Source organism: Diceros bicornis, chromosome 21, assembly GCF_020826845.1.
Source record: "Diceros bicornis minor isolate mBicDic1 chromosome 21, mDicBic1.mat.cur, whole genome shotgun sequence".
In the NCBI taxonomy this organism is placed as follows: Eukaryota; Metazoa; Chordata; class Mammalia; order Perissodactyla; family Rhinocerotidae; genus Diceros; species Diceros bicornis.
The window spans coordinates 29,881,310-29,904,203 of NC_080760.1; the positions used below are offsets into that span (position 1 = coordinate 29,881,310).

The 22,894-nt window shown below is 34.0% G+C and overlaps 1 protein-coding gene across 3 annotated transcripts in view; it reads right to left on the minus strand.

Annotated features, from left to right (window-relative positions):
- CSMD3 (CUB and Sushi multiple domains 3) overlaps positions 1-22,894 on the minus strand; it is a 1,210,091-nt gene that overhangs the window by 591,891 nt on the left and 595,306 nt on the right. For all 3 annotated transcript variants that reach the window (XM_058564813.1, XM_058564812.1, XM_058564811.1), the window contains one exon: positions 14,412-14,533. In XM_058564813.1, the coding sequence (XP_058420796.1) occupies positions 14,412-14,533 (122 nt within the window). The remainder of the gene's footprint in view (positions 1-14,411; positions 14,534-22,894) is intronic.

Consider the following 22,894-nt stretch of genomic DNA (forward strand, 5'->3'; position numbering starts at 1 on the left):
TCCCTAGAGCCTCCAGAAAGGGACACAGCCTGCTGACACTTTAATCTTATTGCAATGAGACCCGTGCTGGACTTCTGACCCAGAGAACTGTAAGATAATAAATGTCTGTTGTTTTAAGCCACAACATTTATAATAATGTGTTAGAGTAGCAATAAAACCATCACCATCATAATACCATCCAACTTATCATAACTCTTACATTTCTTAGTGTGGCCACTTACCCTTAAAATTTAGACAAGTCACTTACATTCTCTAAACTTGCTTCTGCACCTATAAATTGGACACAGTGATAGTAACTCCTTCAAACAGTTAATGAGAAGATTAAGTGAGATGATATATAAAAAAGAGCTTAGAATATTGCCTGACATATGCACTCAATTCATATCCATTTTAATGTTGTTATTAATAATATCAATAATACAGTATTAATATTATTAATACTGTTGTTTTCCTAATATCTTGTCTTCTTCCTAGGCAGTTCTTAAACAGGAATATTCCTTATTCATTCATCAATTTTGTACTAAATCTGAGTAATGGAGATAGTCATGCCTTTACCAAACACCCCATTACCCCTTCTTCCATGGTACCTGGTTCTAACTACCAAGTTACCCTAAGTGAAGACTATATTTTCCATCTCTCTTATAGCTGAGTATGACCATGTTGCTAAGTTATGGGAAAAAAAAAAAAGTGGAAGTGTTTTGTAGCAGATTCCAGGAAGCTTTCTTAAGAAAGAGCTTGGGGCCGGCCCCGTGGCTTAGCGGTTAAGTGCACGCGCTCCACTACTGGCGGCCCGGGTTCGGACCCCAGGCGCTAACCCACGCACCGCTTCTCCGGCCATGCTGAGGCCGCGTCCCACATGCAGCAACTAGAAGGATGTGCAGCTATGACATACAACTATCTACTGGGGCTTTGGGGAAAAAAAAAAAAGGAGGAGGAGAATTGGCAATAGATGTTACCTCAGATCCGGTCTTCCTCAGCAAAAAGAGGAGGATTAGCACAGATGTTAGCTCAGGGCTGATCTTCCTCGTAAAAAAAAAAAAAAAAAAAAGGAATAGCTTGCATTTGTCCCTTGCTCTCCTTCTTCTTTATCACTTTCCCCAAGCTGCTGTCTGGAATGTGTGAGACACCATGCACGAACATGAGACACAATACTGAGACTTGAGAGCAACAACACACCCCGGAGATGGTAGAGTAATGAGTTAGCCTATGTCCCTGAGGAATTTCTAGAGCAGAGCCACCATGAATCTTGGACCACATACCTATCTTGTTTAAGTTTCTCTTGTTATGAGTTTTCTGTTACTGACAACCAAACCTGATCTTAACTGATAAGTCTGAATATCCTGGTACTTTTAATTAAGTATTTCTTTGTCCAGTCTCTCATTTTCCTCTCCTATGTTAACCCCCAAAAGACTGTAATTGGCTGTATAAAGTATACCAATTGCCACCACTTATGTGAATCACTTAATATTTATATCTGTTTATCATGTAGGACAGCTCTGATTATGCATGTCATTCAAAAACAATTACAATATTGAGGATAAATTGGTAAGGACACCCAACGGTTACTGGTGGAGGACTAGTGTAAAAAAAGGAAAACTAAAAATACTTTGTCGTTTGTATATTTTACCTCCTTTTTTTATAAGAATCAGAGAAGTTCCTAGGAAAAGCTAACGAACATGCAAAGACACCAGTGAGATTTTTACTTGAGAATATTTAATCAGTTCTTTCAACAAATATGCATTTGAAAAACTCCCACATGACAGCTACTGTACTAGCTGTTAAGGATGCTAAGATTCAAACATGGTTTTTGTTCTTAAGGGTCAAACTAAGAAAAATAAATGAGTAAACAAATAATTACAATATAATATGATGACTGGTGAGCCAGTAGACAGAGTAGGATCCTAAGCCAATCTAGGAGGGAGGACAGGAAAGACTTCCATGAAAAGGTAAAACATGAATTGAGTCCTAGAGAATGGCCGAGAAAAAACAAGGTCACACGTTCAGAGAGGTGCAAACACAATGGGGAAGCATATTCCTCAAACAAGGAGCAACATGTCCCCAAACTACAGGGTTGAGTAATGTATTGGCATGAAGTAGAGTGTTATGGTATTGACCTATAAAGATAAGAATAGTTCAGGTTGTCAATGACTTCATCCAGGAAGCTATGGGAATCTATTTAAATATTTTAACATTTCAGAATAAAATGTCACACTGGATTAGTCTGGAGAGTCAATAGGCGTGGGGTAGGCAGTAAAATGACACGAAGATTCACTAGATGGGAAGTTGGTCAATAACCCAAAGGATAAATAAGGAAATCTGGGTGAGAGAGAGTTAAGCAACTTTGAGGCATATTAATGAGCTATAATCAAATTCATTAATGAGCCATAATCAATTCATTTGTATTTAGATATGTGAAGGAAGAAGAGAAGAATATAGAATGAAAAATGTTTGAATTCAGAACATGGAGGAAGAGTGAATTTTAAGAGGATAGCACAGGAAGATGAGTACTGGGAAAAGACTGAAAAGGTAGAGGAAAATTCAGGAAATGAGGGAATAGAGAAGCCAGGGGAAGAGAAAGTTTCAAGAAGCAGGAAGTAGTCAAGGATGTCAATCACTCTATACTTATATGTTTCTCCTTTTATTAATTTATTATTGTTTAAAATACATTTTTATTATAAAACACAACATGTATTATTGAAATTTAACTCAGAATTATTTGTTAGCATAAAAGTAAAGGGGGAAAATCACTCTAGTCCTCTATCCAGGGATAATCCTTTCAGTACTTTGGAATATTTCTTCTTATTTTTTCTTTATGTATATTTGTTTATTTTTAGACGACTATTTATTGAGCCTTCACAGAATAATTCATTTTAAATAAAATATTGCAACTAAATAAACCATTTTGACAAAAGGACAGGTCCCATTGGCAGGGGCTGGGAGTAGTTAAGAAGTGCTATAACAGGTGTGATTCAGTCAAGAGGAGGGGAAATAAAGGTCAGCATCTTCGAGAGTTCCCCTATTTCAAGGCTGGGATAATCCTACAAATGGTGACTGCAGCCACTTTCCTTGGCTTGGGAAATCTTCTAGTCGGTTTCCCTGATTTCCATCCTACTGATTTATATCAAAATCTGCACTTCACTCCTAGGCTCTTTCTAAGACATGACTTGGTAAGACTGCCCACCTGGCTTGGATTTCAATTTATCTCTGAGCTTGCTGCCTCAGGTTTGCTCCCTTATTCCTACTCCACTATAGTGGACACTGTCAGTGCTCCATTCAGAACCCCATGGATGCTTCTTGTCCTTTCTGTTATCTGTTTGCTATCTTCCATACTCGTTTGCCTCTACATGCCTTTAACTGTTAAGTCTTCTGGAGACAGCTTTCAGGCCATGGGAGACGCTTTGTCCACACATGAGCCCTGAAGGTCTTTTTTTTTTCCCATCCACTGGCCTTTATTGTTTGAGCTGATGTGTGCAGACAAGCATGCCCTGGCCAATGAGTGGGCAGGGAGGGGCGGCATGGCATGTGTGTTGTATGCGTGTCTGTTCTCTGTCCTGGCACAGCCCAGCACGCCACCACTCAAACACGGCTTCGGTTTCCCATCTGGGGTGTCTAGCATGGAATGTGTGCGGGAACCTGCATCTCTCAGAGAGGAGGTAGAAGGATGCTGTGATGGAGATGAAGCCATAAGAACACTTTGGGTAACCCTTAGCCTATGATTAGGGGATGTAGAAGTAAGAGAGCCCAGCTCCTTTGCTTTGAGTTGGGACAAAGTCGCAGGTGTAATTTACACTGCATAGGATCAGGCTGTGGCTTGGATTTTGCTTGAAATTGCACCCTTGCTTAACTACTTCTTTCCTATCCTGCTCTCCCACTCCCTTAATAGTTTCCTAGGCACAGTTTCTTAATATATCACTTGCATATAAATCCTTGTCTTGGGTCTACTTTTTGCAGAAAAGACAGCTGCAGTTTGCAGAAAAGTGACACTCTCCATGCCTGGCTGAGGTCTCAGACCTGGCACTGAAGCTTGGCACAGGTCCCAAAACTCTGACTATTTGGCATAAAGAACTAGTGCCTGTAAGTATGCAAGCTAAATGAAGTGGCAAAAGGCTAGCTGCAGTAATAGGAACAGTGACAAGATGGAAAGGCTTCTGATTACAGTGTTATGAGTGGAAGTCAAGGGTGTATTCTGATGCCTGACTAGTTTATGGGGAAGAGCAGTGAATGGGTATTTTACGGGTCTAAACAAAAACTGTGGGCTTAAATGCTATAGTGAATATATGAATGAACTATTTCACAATTTAATTTATTTTTACCACATTATAAAATTGACCTTGACTATTTATTTTAAAAATAAAGAGAAGAATGGAATGGTCTGCCTACAAAGGGATATCATCTCCTACTAGAAAAAGTTGCCCTTCTTTACCTGCATTTAAGTTTGGGACAGGTGTCCATGAAAAGGTAAGGAGAGAAACTCCCATCTATCACAACACTTAAACAGAAACTAAATCTATGTATCAGGATAATATGAAATGTTATAGTAAAATTTTATCAGAAATATATGAAAAACCCAATAAGTATGTTTTATGATAGCTCTACATGTATAAATATTATTTAATATATTATAAATACAGTAAACATTTATTTATAAAGCAGTATAAATGCCAACAAAATATTTGCAATCCACTGTGCACTAATTTTAAACTATGCTGGATCAAAATGCCTAATAATTTCTCCCATATTCCATATACATTGATTATTTTTACCTGTCAGTTCTTTTATTTATATAACAAATGTTAACTGGGCACCCATTATGAGCTCGATACTATTTTTATGCTTTAACATCTTTAATCACTCAACATGTCTCAACATACGTATGATGGTCTATTTGATGCTATCGTCCGCTGAAAACCATCTTTGGAATAAGGGATAGTATAAATAATAAGGATCTATAATACCTTAAATTTACAACATAATTTCCAATATACAAAGTGCTGTTTGCTTTACTACTTTGTGTGACCCTCCAACATTCTTATGACATGCCAGGGAAGTCATGATTATTCCTGCTTTAGAGACGGGAAAACTGAGATTCAGAGAGGTGAAATGACCTGCACAAGAATTCAAGGCTTTTGACGCTTAGATCTCAACTCTGTCCATGCATTATTCTAAATAGAATAATAAGAAAAAGTTATTTATAATTTAATTATTTATAAATAAGTCAGAAACATCCAAAGTGAGTTCTTAGATATATACACTTAAAATCACACTGGTTCATTGACTTTCTTTACTAATATATTTAGATCATAGTAAATAATCTCTGAATCATAAGGTGTGAATATGAGCCAAATGTAGAAACAAATTAAACATTCATAATCTTGAAATACAAAAACAATTGTGCTTTTGGATGGTGTTACCCAACATTTTTTTTTTTAAAGCCATAGTCAATTCTTATTCTTTAGATGATCAATTTTATTTCTTCTGACACTTAAGACCTGCTAAGCTAGTGCGAGTTATAATCTAAACTGAAGTAAACCTCAGGTGCCTGTCTGTATTCTCTCTGAATTATAATTCTTCTATGCTCGGTTAATTTAATCTTTCATTACTAACCTCCCAATGGATTTTGTTTTCTCAGTTGTGAGAATTACTGACATCCTGGAGACATCAGCATTATTCTTATAACAATGATTAAACATGGATAAAAGTGCCTTACATTTAAAGTGAGAACAAGGACTGGTCAAAAAGCCACAAAGAATTCTGTCTACAACATTTTAATCTTAGTTCTGTATATTACACCAAAGAATTATTTACTTAAAAAAAACTATTTTGACTTTACTATTAATTTATATGTTTACATTCAAAGACCCACATCTCAAAGGCCATTAGAAATCCAAGAAGTTTGAATAAAGGTAGCCAACATCACCACGGGTTTTAATGAGCTAGATTCCTCCCACCCAAATATAGAAAAGCACAGAGGAAATAAACATATTATCAATTTACAGGATATGGTAAACTGTATCAGAGAGCAAACTGGGGAGCTAAACATTGCAATAGACTATACTAGATCAGGAGACAACAATAAAAATGATGACTAAAAATTAGTTCCTAGCCTAAGGGTTCCTTGGTGACAAATAACAGAAAACTATTTTGGCTGACAAGTAAAAATACATATATATATTACAAACACATATATATAATGAAAACGAGGTAGTTGATGGAAGTAAGGAAAAGCTAAAATCTCAGGTTGAAGAAAGGACAAGAACAGTGACCATGACCACTGTAAGAGTAGGAGTACCTAGTCATGAATCCTGGCTCTGAAAGTTAAATTGTAGTCTTGGGCAAATTACTTTATTTACCTGAATCTCTTTCCTTATCTGAAAAATGGAAATAATACTTGTACCTACATCGTAGGGTTGTTGAAAAGCTCAAATTAAATATTATATACAAGAGTTAAGAACAATACCTTAGTGTATAATAAGCATTCAATAGACATTAACTGTTGTTATTTACTATTATTCTGAAGGTCTCTCTGATAAATCAACTCAAGTGTTTTTTTCAGTGTGCGCCATTTTCTCAAGGTCCTAAAAGAAATGGACTGACCTAGCTTGGGTCACATAATATCAGTGTGTACTGATAAATGGTTAACAATTGGCTCATGGAAAAAAACATATGTTCATAAAAAAAATTTACTGTTATAAAGGATATGTAACACATGATTTACAAATAATAACAAATATACAATAACCTTGCTTTTAATTCCACATAGTCAACTGATTCTTATAGAGTGCTTTAACTGATTTTTTTGCCAAATTTTTATATCTGTAGCCAACTTACAGTGGCAATTGATGAATTAATGAGTGTGGTTCTCAGACAAATGTTGGTTGCCAGTTTCATTAATGTTAACTAGTAAAACACAGTTATAAAAATGAATACATATGTTGGAACATCATATGTTTGTCAATGATATGAATGACTTCAGTACCGAATAACATAAGAGTTTTCGAATACTGGAAGAAGAGTTCCTCAAATTTTTTGTGCCATTTACAATGCAAGAACTACAGACACAACACACTTTGAAATTTAACCTGCATTATTAACATTTTCTCTATCACTTTCAACATCTACACAATTAACAAAAATAAATAAATCAAGCTCTGATTTGCAGTGTTTGCCAACTTTGATAGAGTAAATTCTCCAACTGTGTCCAATCTCAAGCTGCCAATGTGATTGAACACAGAGTTGGGAAAGATGTACAGCAACGCATCATAATATTGTAGTTCCATCATATGGACAAAACAGATGTATATAAGCTCAAGAGCACAGCTAATAGGAACATGTAGCATAATACTTATGAAATGATGTTTCATAAATAGGTAATTATTACCTTTCTTCTTAAAATAATTTATTAAATTTACATTTAGATAATTTACATTTTAATATTGGCTATGCTTACCAATCAGATTGCTATATTCCTGATAAACTAACAATCAGCTCTCAAGAGCTGCTAAAAGTCAGCTCCAACACACAACTATATGATATCTTCTGGGCAGATGAAAGTGAAGAGGTTAGGACAGGGTGCTTTGACTGAAGTCCCCTCCAATCCCACCCAGAATGGGAGAGGGGCAGCTCCTCAGATTTATAAAGAATGGGGAACAGATGGATGTTGTGTAAGCAAAAACACAACATGGGTCCAAGTCTACTACATACCCAGTTCCACTTTTTTTTAATTTAATCCCTTCCTATAGTGTCTTCTGCATAAAAAACAACCCATACCTCATACTTTTAATGCTCCTTGCATTGCTAAATTATTCTCCATAGCAATTGTACCACCTAATATATTATTTATGTTTCTTTTATTGTTTGTTACCACTGACTACAGTGTAAATCCCATAAGAGAAAGAATTTTTTCATATTTTATTCAACTTTGAATCTTGGTCATCAAGAACTACATCTTGTATTTAGTAGCTAATAAATATTTGTTTAGGGCCAGCCGGTGGCTTACCGGTTAAGTACGCGCGTTCTGCTACTGGTGTCCAGGTTCGGATCCCGGGCGCGCACCGATGCACCGATTCTCCGGCCATGCTGAGGCCGGGTCCCACATACAGCAACTAGAAGGGTGTGCAACTGTGACATACAACTATCTACTGGAGATTTGGGGAAAAAAAGGAGGAGGATTGGCAATAGATGTTAGCTCAGAGCCGGTCTTCCTCAGCAAAAAAAGGAGGATTAGCATGGATGTTAACTCAGGGCTGATCTTCCTCACAAAAAAAATTAAAAAATGGGCCACCCTGAAAGATGTCTCTTTAAAAAAATAAAAAAATAAATAAATATTTGTTTGAATGAATAAGTAAATAAACAAGCATCTCCCATAGAAAAGAGAAGGTCTCATATAATAGAACCAGCTGTAAAATTTGGGAGGACATCTATCAGAGAAATGACAATAAGTAGATGACAATGAAAAGAGAAGATGATTACGTATGTGGAAAAGGTTGGTTCATGGGATAAAGCAGAATGATGACGGTGCCAGGAGCAGACAATCAGCTAACTTGTTTGAAGAAGCTGTTTTGGTGAGTTGCAGAGCTGCCGACAGGAGGCTGTGGATCAGCAATAGGCCTCCAAGCCCTGAAAGTGGCTAGCAATAATGAAGAACTCTCTCAGCCTAGCAAACTGAAAGTAATAAAACAGACACACCGACGTGAAACAAGACAGATTTCCAATTACCAGGACCAAAATTAAAGGTAGGCATTGAGTCTCAAGAAGAAAACCAGTGCCTAATTATCATTACAGGTGCATTAAGGGATTAGCATTAAGAGAGACTTCACGCTGAGTCCTAGAATATCAGTTTAGGACTGATTTAGTTTTCCTGCAAAAGTCAGGATTTATGCTTATTTAAAATAACATAAATTCAATGATGTGGTAAGAAGGACTGCACAGAACGTAAAACAGGGCCTGCCATGTTTCTTTCATATGATTTTTCTTTTCATTTTTTTAAAGGCTAATGCTCTTGAGTGACACTGATCACTGTACTTTATTTTAATCAGTGGTTCCCAACTCTGAATATGAGGAGCACGTTTTTAATACGAAGGAAAAAAAATTGATGAGACTCTCACATGAGACAGAGGTGTTCATTTATTTTCCATTGATTAAGAAAAAAACCAAGTAGCCAAATGTTGTTATGAATATATTAACATTAGAAATATGTTTTCTAATTTTCAGTACCAATGATATGTATTTATATTTAAAAAAATAATACAAATACACTTAAGATATTTATTCTGTGATTCTTCCATGGATATTTGGATCGTGGGCTGGGATTGTAAGGTATTCAATTATATAAAAACGCAACAAGAGAAATACACACAAAAACATACAAACATATTTTCAACTAGGTACCCTACTCACGAGCCTTTACCAGCTGCTCATCTGCTGGTGTTTATTCTAACTTTGACTTTCCTTCTAAGACTTATTTTGTGATCTTATTCAGTCTCATGGCTTCAGATAACATCTACACACTGACAGCTTACAAATTTCTATCTCCATCACTATCTTTTGGATCTCCAGACTTTATATCTAAGCTGATCTCCAGTCTAATAGACATCTCAAATATAGCTGAACATCTAAAACTGAACTTGTATTTTTTGTTTTCTCCTAAACTAGCTCTACCAGCAGGCTTTCCCACATCATTTGACAGCAATTCTGTGCTAATTATTTATGTACTATCTCTTAACTCTGAGCTAACTCTTCTGTATTCTGCTCTTTGATAATAGGGTTGAGACACTGCAAATAAAATGTCTCAGATTATTTTCCTAGTTGGCTTTAGGGTCTGCCTAAACCTGCTGGTTCAAAGTTATTTCCTCAGAGGTCTGAGCACCAAGCATGGGGTATTTCCTTCTTTGAAATTTGAGCTGCAATTCTATGAAGCCCCTATTGCAAACTCTTAGATTCTGTAATACTATATTTTCCTTTCTTCCTCCAGGTCTAAAGATGGTGTCTGTTTATACAGTTATTGCTTCTACATTAATCTTATTTCCACACTAAAACATCTGTATAACAATCTTGCAAATTAAATTCCCTGTGTTTTAAATAACTAATCTATGTTATATTTTCCTGACTAGACCTTGACTGAAATACCCCTTGGTATCAAGAAGAGCTCAAGAAATAGACCCTCAAAGAAGGGATTTTTGGGAGTGGTTTGCTTCTTTTTTGGCAGTGACATATCAGAATATCTGGTCTGTAGAAAATGGCATAAACAATTATTTAATTTACTTCTTTGGATTGGGATGAAACACATATTGAAGGCAAGGTTTGAGGGGACATGGCAAGTGGTTGTCGCATTTGATGGTTATCATACCCAAGACTACAAGGACTACGGAGGGAGAAGGCTGTTGATGACTGCACTGGAGTTGGAAAGAAATAAAATTCCAGTTTAAGTCATGGTCAGAGAACAAGAGACCTTCTAGGGTAACTCTGTAGCACTGGACAGATATAGCTGAAAATTATACTCATAATTTAATTATGCAAGTTGCATAATTATAATATAAGCTGAACTTATAGACTCACAATTTCTCATGTGAAAACTAGGGCATTAATTGAGAAGGAATGGTATCTCAAAATTTGAAATAGAGACTATGGATGTTCTGGAATAAAGCTGAGAATTTTAAAACCCCAAGTCTTCCAGAGTCACCTTTGCCAACGGGAGTATCCCTTTTTCCCTTTTCTTGAAGCCCCCATAGAAACCTCACCTGAGGTAATTCCCTTACAATGGGGCGTTTTTTCTCCTCGAGACCAACCACCATCCCTCTCATATTCTCTAAAGCAGAGCAGTCAAACTCTCTATGGTGATGGAACTGTTCAATATTTTCCCTGTACAACATGGTACCCACCAAAACCATGTGGCTATTGAGCACTTGAAATGTGGCTCATCTGAATTGAGATGTTTTTTAAGTGTTAAATAAACTCCGTATTTCAAAGATTTAGAATTAAAAAAATATGGTAAATTATTGCATTTAAAATTTCATACTGATAACAAAAATTATAATATTGGTACTAAATAAAATATAACATTAAAATTACTTTCATCTTTTAAAAAATGTAACTACTAGAAAATTTTAAATTATACATGTGGCTCACATTATATTTCTATTGGACAATGCTGGTCTAGATAGCCTTCAAATAACTGTACACATATAGATCAAAGAATTTTGAAAACTACTTTCTCCTACAATTTTAAATAGACATCTATTTTTAAAAAACAATTCTAAGTGTGAATAGCTTCAAAGGATGCAATTTCTATTATACTGGAATTTTACAAATACCTTAAATATAGTTTCCTTAAAATCTTGCATCGTTAGTTCATTTAATTTATAGAAAATGTCCACTGTATATCATAAATGAAAAAACTGTAAAATCAATCAAACAAAACAGAAATTCTTTCTGTTCAAAAGTAAGACTTTGTGTTTCAATTCAAATTTGTCTATAATATACTTCCATGTATTGTGAATTCTAGTTCTAAGATAGACAGAGATACAGATAGATGGATAAAAAATAGGTGGATGGATGATAGATAGGTAGATAGACAGACAGATAGATAGATAGATACACACAGGTAGGCACACACACATAGATACATAGATGAAGACATGGGCCTTTCTATAAGTTTGTTGTTTGGATAAAATAAGGTATTGTCTCCTTCAAATATTTCTTAGTGAATCTATTTTTTGCTTTGTCCTCAAGGACTCTCCCTCAGGAGCTATGCATCTGGAATTGCCTGTTTTGGATCTCTGGAGTTTTATATACACTCAAGTAATATAAAATATTAATATTTCAGCTGGAAAAGTAATATATGCCTTTCTTTAAAACTGTGAAAGGCAATCACAAAAAGGAAAGGGATAAAGGAGAACAAATAGATAGAGGTAGGTCTTCAGGCAGAACAGTGTTAGAAAGTGGAATATCTGAAAACAATGTCCAGATTCCCCTTGTACACTCTGGGAATTGTGTGTACCCCAAGGGGTATACACACATTAGATTGAAGACAAATGCACTAGACCAGCTAAACTGAGGAAGACTATCCTCATAGAAATTAAGGAAAAGGTCAAGACAGAAAAGTGTTTATTATACACATGGAACCAACGTCAAATGCATATCTTAATACAAGAAGAACAATTAATTCAAAGACCAAGTTAAAGTACAAGTTCTAATATTTTAACATCATTTAAATGCTATAATCCCAAGGAAATATTACCTTACAGAAGCTTGTGGAATGGGCATAAAATAATCTTAAAAATATATATTACTGTAAGATTGCAACGCTGAATCATTATATTTTATTTTTAGTAAGCTTAATGGCAATGTTTATAAGCCAATCAGTAAAAAGGACTATAATTTAATGTTTAATATTTTAGTATAAGACACAGTCACCGATAAATTATTCAACCACATAATCAAATATGGAAAAAAATTGTATGTAGTGATGTTTTTTCCTGCATTAATACATAAGCTAATTCTAAGAAATAACTAAAGAGAAGCACATGTCTTGACAAGATGGCAAAATTTGGCAATAATAATAGATGTCATTTAACCTGATCCTACTTTGTATTAGACATTTCACATTTTCTTATCTAATCAGTAAAACATCTTTATGATATGGCATTATTATCTCTAATAGTTGGGGAAAAAAAAAACAAATAACTGTGGCTCTGAGAACTCAAGGATCAGGCCTGCCTAAAATTGTACAACTAATAACATGGACAGATTTGAAACTATCCAGTTTTATCCTGTTTCAAATCTCAGAGTTTTTTCTACCAACCATATATTTGTTTTGGACATTTAGAACACCACGATTGCTTTTAAAGTTATTGAATGAAAAGAAAAACATGAGCAATGGTTTCTGAAGAAAATTATAGATATTGAGGGATTAAGCATCTTGGTTAATTGGGGTTTATACCTACTAGGAGAGCTATGTGCCTATGGTTCACGTCAGCAATTGCCTTCCAAAAAGTGTTCTGACATGATAATCTATGGAAGCAAAACTTCCAACAGTATTTTTCAAACTATGTGTTATAACCTGTTAGTGAATCATGAAACCGATTTAGTGAGACATCACCAATATTTTTAAAATAAATAGATTAGTATAAAAAATAGAGAAGCACATTCATACAGCAAAGGAAAATGTTATTTTGTGGTACTGTGTGTGTGAGCGGGAATGAACTGGGCCACAACGTAAAATATAATTCTAACTGTGGGTCATGGTTAGTGATTTTCCCAAGTTTACACAGGTAGTTTGTGGGCACACTAGGCTTTTGACCTAGTTCTTCTAATTCATAAATCAAGGCTTTCCTACAAGACAAGTGTAATTGACCACTGAGTTGATTTTTAAAACAAGGTTGCTGCTCTTAGGGTTAGGTTTTATGAATATAAAACCTAAAACATTCTGAGAGGTAGTATATGCTTTAATAACAATGAGTTAATGTGGTTTTAAGTACTTACTATATTGAGCACTCTGTACTCATTACCTCGTGTATTTCTCACAACACTGTGAAATAACATGCTCTTATTATTCACATTTTGTAAAGAAACTGAATTTCAGAAATGTTAAATAACTTGATTAAAGTCATCAGTTAGTAATTTTAAAATCAGTATTTGAACTAAATCTGACCCGGTTTTATGGGCTCTCTCTGCAAACTTTCCTTAATTCAACCCAGAAAAGGTATCATATGATCTGAGAGGAATTTTGAGTCTTCTTCTTTAGTTCTTTCTATATTCTTACAAGGAGAAGCAGGACAGAGAGAGTAGAAAAGGAAAACTAGATAATTTTTCAGCTGCTCTTATACTCATTCACCATTATAATTTTGTTTGAAGTATTGTGGCACATACATATTTAGATGTATTACTCGTTTTGAGTCAAATAGAATGATAACCCAATCTTTTGAAATACCCACAACATGAATCCTCTATTAGTGCAGAGCACATTAAAACCAACCTTATATAACAAAGAATAGCTGTGTGATCTATGGCAATAGAGAAACATTGAAAGGAAAGTCAGCTATGTATAAAAACATGATATACCCGAATGAAATGTCAAGCAGAAAAGATATAAAGTAAAATGCTATTATTCATGGCTTCTTTTTTAAAAAAGAAATAATACGCTTAACAACCTTCAAAAATGTATCTCAGAAAACACTCATTTATAATTTTAATGTGTTGTCACTTATATGTTAGTAACTGGAAGTAGAAATTTATTACTTTAAATTTATCTTTTCCAATTTCTCGTATAAGTTTATGTTTTATATAATGGATAAGTAGGAAATATTGCAGAAATCATACTTTAGTTATGAATTTTCTTTACTGCACTTTCCTCATGATCTCTTTGCCTTTGTCTTTATGATTACGCTTTTCTACCACAGATGGTTTTCCCTTACCTTATTTGTATTCACCGCTGTGATGACCCAGACGCACTGTGCATTGCTGTCATACTGGAATGGGAAGTTGGGAGACGTAAAGGTTCCACTCGGTCCTTGAAGATTAGAGCCACATGTCTTCACTAAAAGAGAAATTTGCATTTTAAAAGATGAGCATATGCCACATGCAAAATCATATCAATAAAATATCTTGCAAATAGACTTTAAATTCTAAATTGTACAATTATAACCACAGTGAAATATATATTATGGCTTTCTAATGTCGCTTATCAAAATGAGAGTGATTTTTACATCCTGAAGTTCACAAGCTCAATATTTTCAACATTAATTGAAAACTAGTTATGAATAAAAGTGTGAAGGATGATAAATTGTCCTGACTGTAAATAGGTTCACTGAATTGGAGAGAGGTATATTTATCCAATATTTTGTTAACAAAAATCTACAAAGAGAAAGAAGAAAGTCTTAGATTGATTAAGCAATCTAAATAGTATTTTCATTTCTATTTATTAAGTACCCTAGGACTCATAATAGCATAACTGATATATCAATATTAAAACTACTCTTTGTTCTTATAACTGTGAATTAGACTATTCAGACTATAAAAAGAGCTACACTGACATAATTTTAATAAATTCTCACAAAAGTTAAAAGTTGTAATATTTCCTTAGTTTTCTAACCCTTCTTTTCTTCTACTTAACAAAAGAGCTAATGACCACACTGCATCTGTGTCTTAACTTTCTTCTTGACAGCCACAAAATTTCTTGGTGGTATCACTTTTGATTCTATTTCTTTGCCCCATTTCATTAAAATCCTGAACAAGTCATCCTCTTCCATTCCATCAATAATAATCCACCGTATTTTTAAATGATGTACAGTTAAATATATATTTTCATATGCACTAAAGACTTTATATAGTTATCATCACTTTAAAGATCAATTTATGGAGGTCTCAAAAGTTTGCTTAACTTCTCCAAAATCATTTAGCTAGCAAACAACATAGTCAGGATTCGAGCTCAGGTCTCCCAACTCCAAGTCTTACCTTATCACTAAATATATATCTCTCTAGCGTGTTAAATATAGCTTTCTTTACTAGCTTTTTTCTCTCTAGCTTATATTTTAGCATAAATTTATTCCAGGCAACTTTCCTTCAACTTAAAGTTTCTATCTTGTGGTGATTTAATGGTTACTTTTAATTTTCTCTTGTCTGTGTCTGATTTCTATGTTTTAATCAATAAAACTATGTTATTTTATAATACGGAGAAAATAAGTGGTATTTTTCTTCCTTCAACATTAATCACCAATCTTTTTCTTTCCATTTACTATCTAAATTCTCATAAATCTTCTAAGCTCACTACTCCATTTTTTTCTCCCTCATTCACTCTTTCTTTTTTTTCAATTTCCATGCTATAAATAGTCCCACCTTGGTTGATTTTAAGCTACCAAAGGTTTATCAAGGCCTCACAAAATTTCTGAATATTTAACAATTGGCTCTTTTTTCCCCAGCTTTCTTGAGATATAACTGACATGCAATGTTGTGTAAGTTGAAGGTTCATAACTTGATGATTAGATACAAGTATATTGCAGAACAATTACCTCAATAAAGGTAGTTAACATCTCCATCACCTCATATAATTACCATTTTTTAGTGTGTGTGTGTGGTGAGAAAATTTAAGATCTACTCTCAGCAACTTTCAAGTACAGTCACGTATCACATAACAATGTTTTGGTCAACCACAGACCACATACATGATGGTGGTGTCATAAGATTAGTACCATACAGCCTAGGGGTGTACAGTAGTAGGCTATACCATCTAGATTTGAGTAAGTACACAAGTACACTATATGATGTTCCCACGAGGAGAAAATTGCCTAACATCACATCTCTCAGAACATATTCCCGTCATTAACAGACACATGACTGTATATGATACAGCATTATTAACTAGAGTCAGCAGGCTGTACCTTATATCCCCAGAAGTTATTCATCTTATAACTAGAAATTTGTTCCCTTTAACCAGCATCTCTCCATTTCTCCTACACCTCAGCCCCATGTCTGGCAACTACCATTCTACTCTCTGTTTCTATGAGTTTTGTCTTTTTTAGATTCCACATATAAATTAAATCATTACATTACAACTTCTTGTTAAGTCTTCTACTCTCACCACTGCATTTTCTTCTCCCCCATTCACTTTTGAAAGTATTTCAGTCTGACCTCTCATTTCAGTCTTAAAATTGCTTTCTCAGTGCCAGCAATGACCTCATAATTGTTAAATCTGATGAGTATCTCTTCATTTTTTCCACATACTTGATCTCTCAGCAGTAATGAAAAATATTGATAAGCTTTGTTTAAAATTCTCTGCCTTCCTTTACATAGTCCTAAACCCTCTTGATTCTTGACCTATTTGCTTTAAATAATTATGCTCCATACCCTTTGTTCTGGTTCTATTTTTTCCCTCTGACCCTTAAATAGAATAATTATAAATTGATTTAGTGACCTATTTTCTCTGTTCAATGGTCTCTCTGAATAGTTAATCTAATTCACTTCTATGACTACAACGGTCATTTCTGTGTTTGTAGCTCTCAAATCTACATCACTAATTTTGCCATTTCTCTTGATTTCTAGAGTAATTTTCTCTCTGCTGGACATTCCACAGAAATGTCTTAAGGAAGCTTTTAACTAAATCTTTCTTAAATAATCCCTCTACATCCCTCCCACACATACACAAACACTCCTCAAGACCTATGTATTCCTCTTCTGAAATATCCTGTTTTCCTTCTTTTCTTCTCTTTCCAATACCCAGTGCTTTATCATTATCTTTTTCCTGGACTAGAAATAGCTACTTAACTCCTTTTCTATACTCCATTTTCTCTCTCTGTTCTATCCTCTTTAGTGTTACTATATTTATCTTTCTAAAACATAATGTGATTACAGTACTCCCCCTTATCCTCGCAGATACCTTCAAGACCCCCAACGGATGCCTGAAGCCATGGACAGTACTGAATCCTATATATGGTATGTTTTTTTCTATACATCCCTATGATAAAGTTTGATTTATAAATTAGGCGAAGTTAGATTAACAATAATAACTAATAATAAAACACAACAATTTTAACATACTGTAATAAAAGTTACAGTAGATCTTAGCAACCTCAGGATAGATTTTTTTTCTTTCCTTATTAAGTTGAGAACTTCTACCTTTTCACTTAAAGAAAGCACTTTACAGCTTCTCTTTGGCATATTCAAATTGCCAGCATCATTACTCAAGCTTACTAATGGGTTTGGTGCCATTATAAAGTAAAATAAGAGTTACTTGAACACAAGCACTGTGGTACTACGACAGTCAATCTGATAACCAAGACGCTACTAAGTGACTAATGAGCGGGTAGTGTATACAGTGTGGATACACTGGACAAAGGGATAACTGCTGGACAAAGGGATATTTCACATCCCAGGAGGGACAAAGCAAGTCAGTGCAAGATTTCATCAGGCTACTCAGAATAGCTCATAATTTTTACACTTATACGAATTGTTTATTTCTGGAATTTTCTATTTAATATTTTCAGACCTTGATTGACAGCAGGTAACTGAAACCATGAAAAGCAAAACCGTGGATACAGGAGGATTACTGTATTTTACTTAATTGCATACAAACTTGATCTCTATTTCCCATAGGATAAATTACAAACTACCTATATAGAATATAAAATTATTCTTGTGAAGACCTAGATTTCTTTTCCAGTACAATGTCCTGCCATTTTATACACTTATACACTTAACTTGTACCAGAAGAGAATTATTACTCTTTCTTGAATGTACCATTTTTATAATTTTCCACTTTTTCTGTGATGTTCTCCAAGTCTAAAATGTTATGCCTTTTTATATTTGCCCGCAGAAAATCTGTTCATGTAAACAAAGCCAAGCCGATAAGCCACTTCTTTCTATGGGAAGTGTTCCTAACTCTTTTACTCAGAGTTCTACAACGGGTGGTAGTCCTCACAGCACATTATTTGAACACCACATCTATCAAGTTGTTTAGATGCTAGTCATCTGATGGAGAATGCAGTTACAAAATTTTCAGAACTTATAGCCATAAAAATTTTATAGCCATCACATGATTGGTTCGAAGTTAGTAGAAACAGCTTTCTGAAAGGACATACTGCATCTTTGAGCAGCACTTACTACTTGGGAATTCTCTGGCATGCTTTGTTTTCTAAAATGTGTACGCACACAGTCTTGTGGACAAGGCCTTGTTTATCACCTCTGTTCATTACCTCCGAGCGCAGTGGCTTTCATGATATAGGAATGTTTACTAAAGGAAAAAAATATCCAAGTTCTTTGGCAGAGCTCTTAAATGGACTGTAAAATAAGTGCTTTCTACATGCTGATGAAGAATCCTTGTAAATACGTTTTAGACTGAGAAACTGTCTTTTTTGAAAATGAGGTTTTTTTCATATAAAAATAAAGAAAAAATACTCATAAAGTGATAAGTAAAAATCACCTGTACACATGGTGTTCTTCTCATCTGCTTCTAGCTAAACCAGAGTAACCACTTAACAAGTTAGGTAGTATTTTTGCAGATATTTCCTTTTTGCAGGTGTATGTGTTTTTACACACTTCTTGGTTTTTTGTGTGTTTTAAGAACTAATTCTATACATATTCCTCTGAAACTTTTTTTTTCTCATGTATCTTGAGTACTGCTATAGGTCAGCATATGTAGATTTATTTAAAAGCCTAAACGGTAGGTGACAAAAGAATTGTAAATTTTTGACTGCCTTCAACTACGAGAATGGCACGTGATGATGAGGGAGTGTCCTTAATCTTGGGTTGGAGAATGAGAAGACCTGCCATTTGAGCAGAGTTGCAACAGCTGACCCACAGCAAACAACATTCAACATAACCGAATGGAAAAATTACTTATTGTTGTAAGCCATTGAGATTTGTGGTTGCTTGTTGTATAGCACACACTAGTGAAAGTTGGTTTTTATTTTTTCAGCTCTATTACGTAATCCATGAATGAAGATCTTAGCTTTTATATCTTTATACTTGTGCTATTATTTTTGTTTTATAATTGTGCTATTATTGTAGGATGATTTTTTAGAAGGATTACTTAGCCACAGCATGCGAGCATTTTAAAATCTGATAAATATGAGTAAATTACTCTTCAAAAGTTTGTTCAGTATACTGTCAAAATGGTACAAGAAAGAGAATAGTTCCCCTTGCTCACACCAAAATAACAGTGTCAACCATTTGTGCTTTTGTCATTCTGTTAAGTATGTCAATGATGTTTTAATTTCCAATTCTCTACATTATTAGTATGGTTTAACAGCAGTTTTTATCGTTATCTCTATTTCTTTTGCTGTGATTTTTGTGCTTATGTACACTTTTTCTAGTTTCAATTATTTTTTCCTCATTGATTATAGGAGTTTCCTGTATATTATCAATATTAATCGCTTTTGTGTGTGCTGCAAATATTTTCCCACAGTCTTTTAATTTTTTAATTTGCTTTAAATTAATCTTCCTCAGCAAACTTTTAAAAAAAATATGTAAATTTGTCAGTATTTTCCTTTAGGGTATCTATGTTTAATGTCTTGGTTAGGAAAGGTGTTACTTCAAATCTAAGGATGAAAATACCATTTAATATTTAATTCTCATACTTTCATAATTTTACATTGTTATATTTAAACTTTTCATTTATCTGGGTATTATTTTTGAGTAGTGTAAAGTAGGGGATATAATTATATTTTCTAATATGTGGATAGCTGTTTTCCCAAGAGTATTCATAGTAAACTCTACTTTATTCTCCACCAATGTAAAATGACATTTGTATTATATTATGTTATGGTAAACTATATCTCTATCTATTTATTTATCTATTAAAAAAATCCATACATGGATCTGAGCTTTTATTTTTTGGAATTGATTCTCTGATCCATGATTATTCCTCTATAAGTTATCATATTGTTTAATCACTTTTAATATAGATAGTACAAATCTCCCCATTATTATTCAATTTCATAATTTTATTGATTATTCTTGAATATTTATTTTTCTATGAACTTTAGATGTGTCAGTTTGTTAAGGTAAAAAAGGATTGGTATTTTTATTGAATTATATTGAACTCATACACTATTTTGATACAAATTTTCTTCCTTAATGTAGCCTTGATATATTTAATCCTTGGTATTTTCATCCTTAGATTTGAAGAAGCCTTTCCTAACCAAGACATTAATGTAGCCAGCATGTGCTCATAAAGTGTTTGATAAATTAAGCAGAAAGTCCTGATTTAAATTCTAAGAAACACACACATAGCAGAAAAAAGGAGAACGCCTTCTAAATATAACAATGAATGATGAATGTATGAAATCAAAACAAGTATTACACTATACAGTAAAGTGTGAAAACTTTTGCAATTAAAGATTAGAAGAAAACATGGATGCCCACAATCTGACAGCGTTCAACATTGTCTTAGAGGTCCTAGGTAGTTCAATACACTAAGAAAAAATTGGAAAGAGTTATAAAATTTAAAGAAACAAAAAAGTGTCATTATTTACTTGCCATATGATATTTGCCTACTTAAACTCAAGAGATTTAATAATTTACATACAATATATGCAGTGTTATATTTAAGAGTCAGATAAATCGGCTTTGAAGAAGAAATTAAAGTTTTGTTTTGTAACAACAATAATTAGCAATTCAAATGGAAAGATCCAAATCACACAAGCAGCAAAAGAAACATATAAGTTTGAAAAATATATTTGGCAAGAAACGTACAAGACTTCTATAAAGAGAACTATAAAATAATTTCTGAAGGAAATTAAATAAACCCTGTATAAATGGAAAGACAGGTCATGTTCTGAAGGGGAAAGCTTGCTATCATAAAGATGTTGACATTCTGATCTCAGCAGTTCAAAATGAATTGATACAAATTAGCTAATTTTTACAGATTCTATGTATCTATGATTATCTTAACTCTTAGTGCCTTGGACAGAGCTGTTATTTTAAAATATTCTGTATGTTTTATGCATATGCCACCTATGTTTTTAAAAAAGGAGAAACGAATGGCTTCCTTATCCATTTTACAGTTTTGTTTGCGAATTAAATGAGATAATATAGGTGACGACATCATGAAATCCTGTTAACAGAATGATGCCCTTTCAAGAAAATGATGTAAGTGTAGTAGCAGAAGCCAAAAAAATTCATCCCTAGCCTCTCTATAAATATATTCCTGTTTTTTTCTCAAGCCAAACAGATATAGTTAACCATGCTTTGAAAAACGGCTAATAAGGTTAAGTACAATGAAATATGTTTTGGTTCAACTGTAACCTTCAGGCATTTAGATTTGTACTGGATATAATTATCAACTACACAAGTAAGACAAGCTGAAATTTTATTTTTTGGTTGAGTAAGGATACAACTCACAGGTTAAATATTCTTTTTGCGCAGAATATACCAACCGGGACCTGCTTGTAGTGGTCTCTGGATTTATTGTGCCCTGAAGTACCTCTATCACTTTCTCCTTCCAGAATCTGCAAGAATTTTTTATAATATTGAGAAACTTTTGTGATTCTGTTCCAACATATTCTCAAGATTTGAAAATTCCATAAAGCTCCTTCCACTCACTTACTTGCAATTTTCTTACACACACCAAGAATATTCCCACTTGAAGACCTTAGCACTTGCTGTTTTTTTCTTACTTTGTATAGGTTTCTCTCAAATAATTCTCAATAGATGGTCGATTCTGACTAATCTATCTAAACTTTAGATTTTTAAGTATCACCTTCATACACATACACACACACAGAGATGTCCATATTTACACACAAGTATATACACATGTATATATATGCATATGTGTATATACACATATCATTGTTTATTGTTTCTTTTCCTATTAAAATGACAGCTTGACGAGAGCAAGGACTTGGTTTTGTCCACCACGGTGTCTCCAGCGCCTATAACAGTGCCTGGCACATAGTAGATAATAAATATATGAATGAATGAATGGGCACATGATTAAAATAATGAGAGCCACAATAGAGATTTGTTGTTGTGTCTGGTTTGTATCGCCCATTTTTTTTTCCTTTGGATGTAGTAGCAATTCAAACTACCACTTTTTGGTGAATATTCTCATCCACCAAGGATTTGCTAAGAGCTGTGTGAACAACTAAGTCCCATTGTCTGCTGCTCTCACGCTATGTCTTAGGGATGTTGGAAAATTTCGGGCAAGGAACGTTTCTTTGTTATGAGGGGTATGATAGCCTATATCTTCATAGGAGTCATTAGGATGAAGTCCAAATAGCTTTGTAGTTTGTGTATCTTCAACTATCCCTGCATCTTCAACTTACTTGGTGTTCACACTTGAGCAAATCGAAACGATCAGGATCTCAGGTCTTTCACTTGTAAACTTAGACAGTTAGACTATATCATCCATACTCTCTGATAGGCTTAAAATGATTATATTTAGAAGTTATCTACGTGCTTT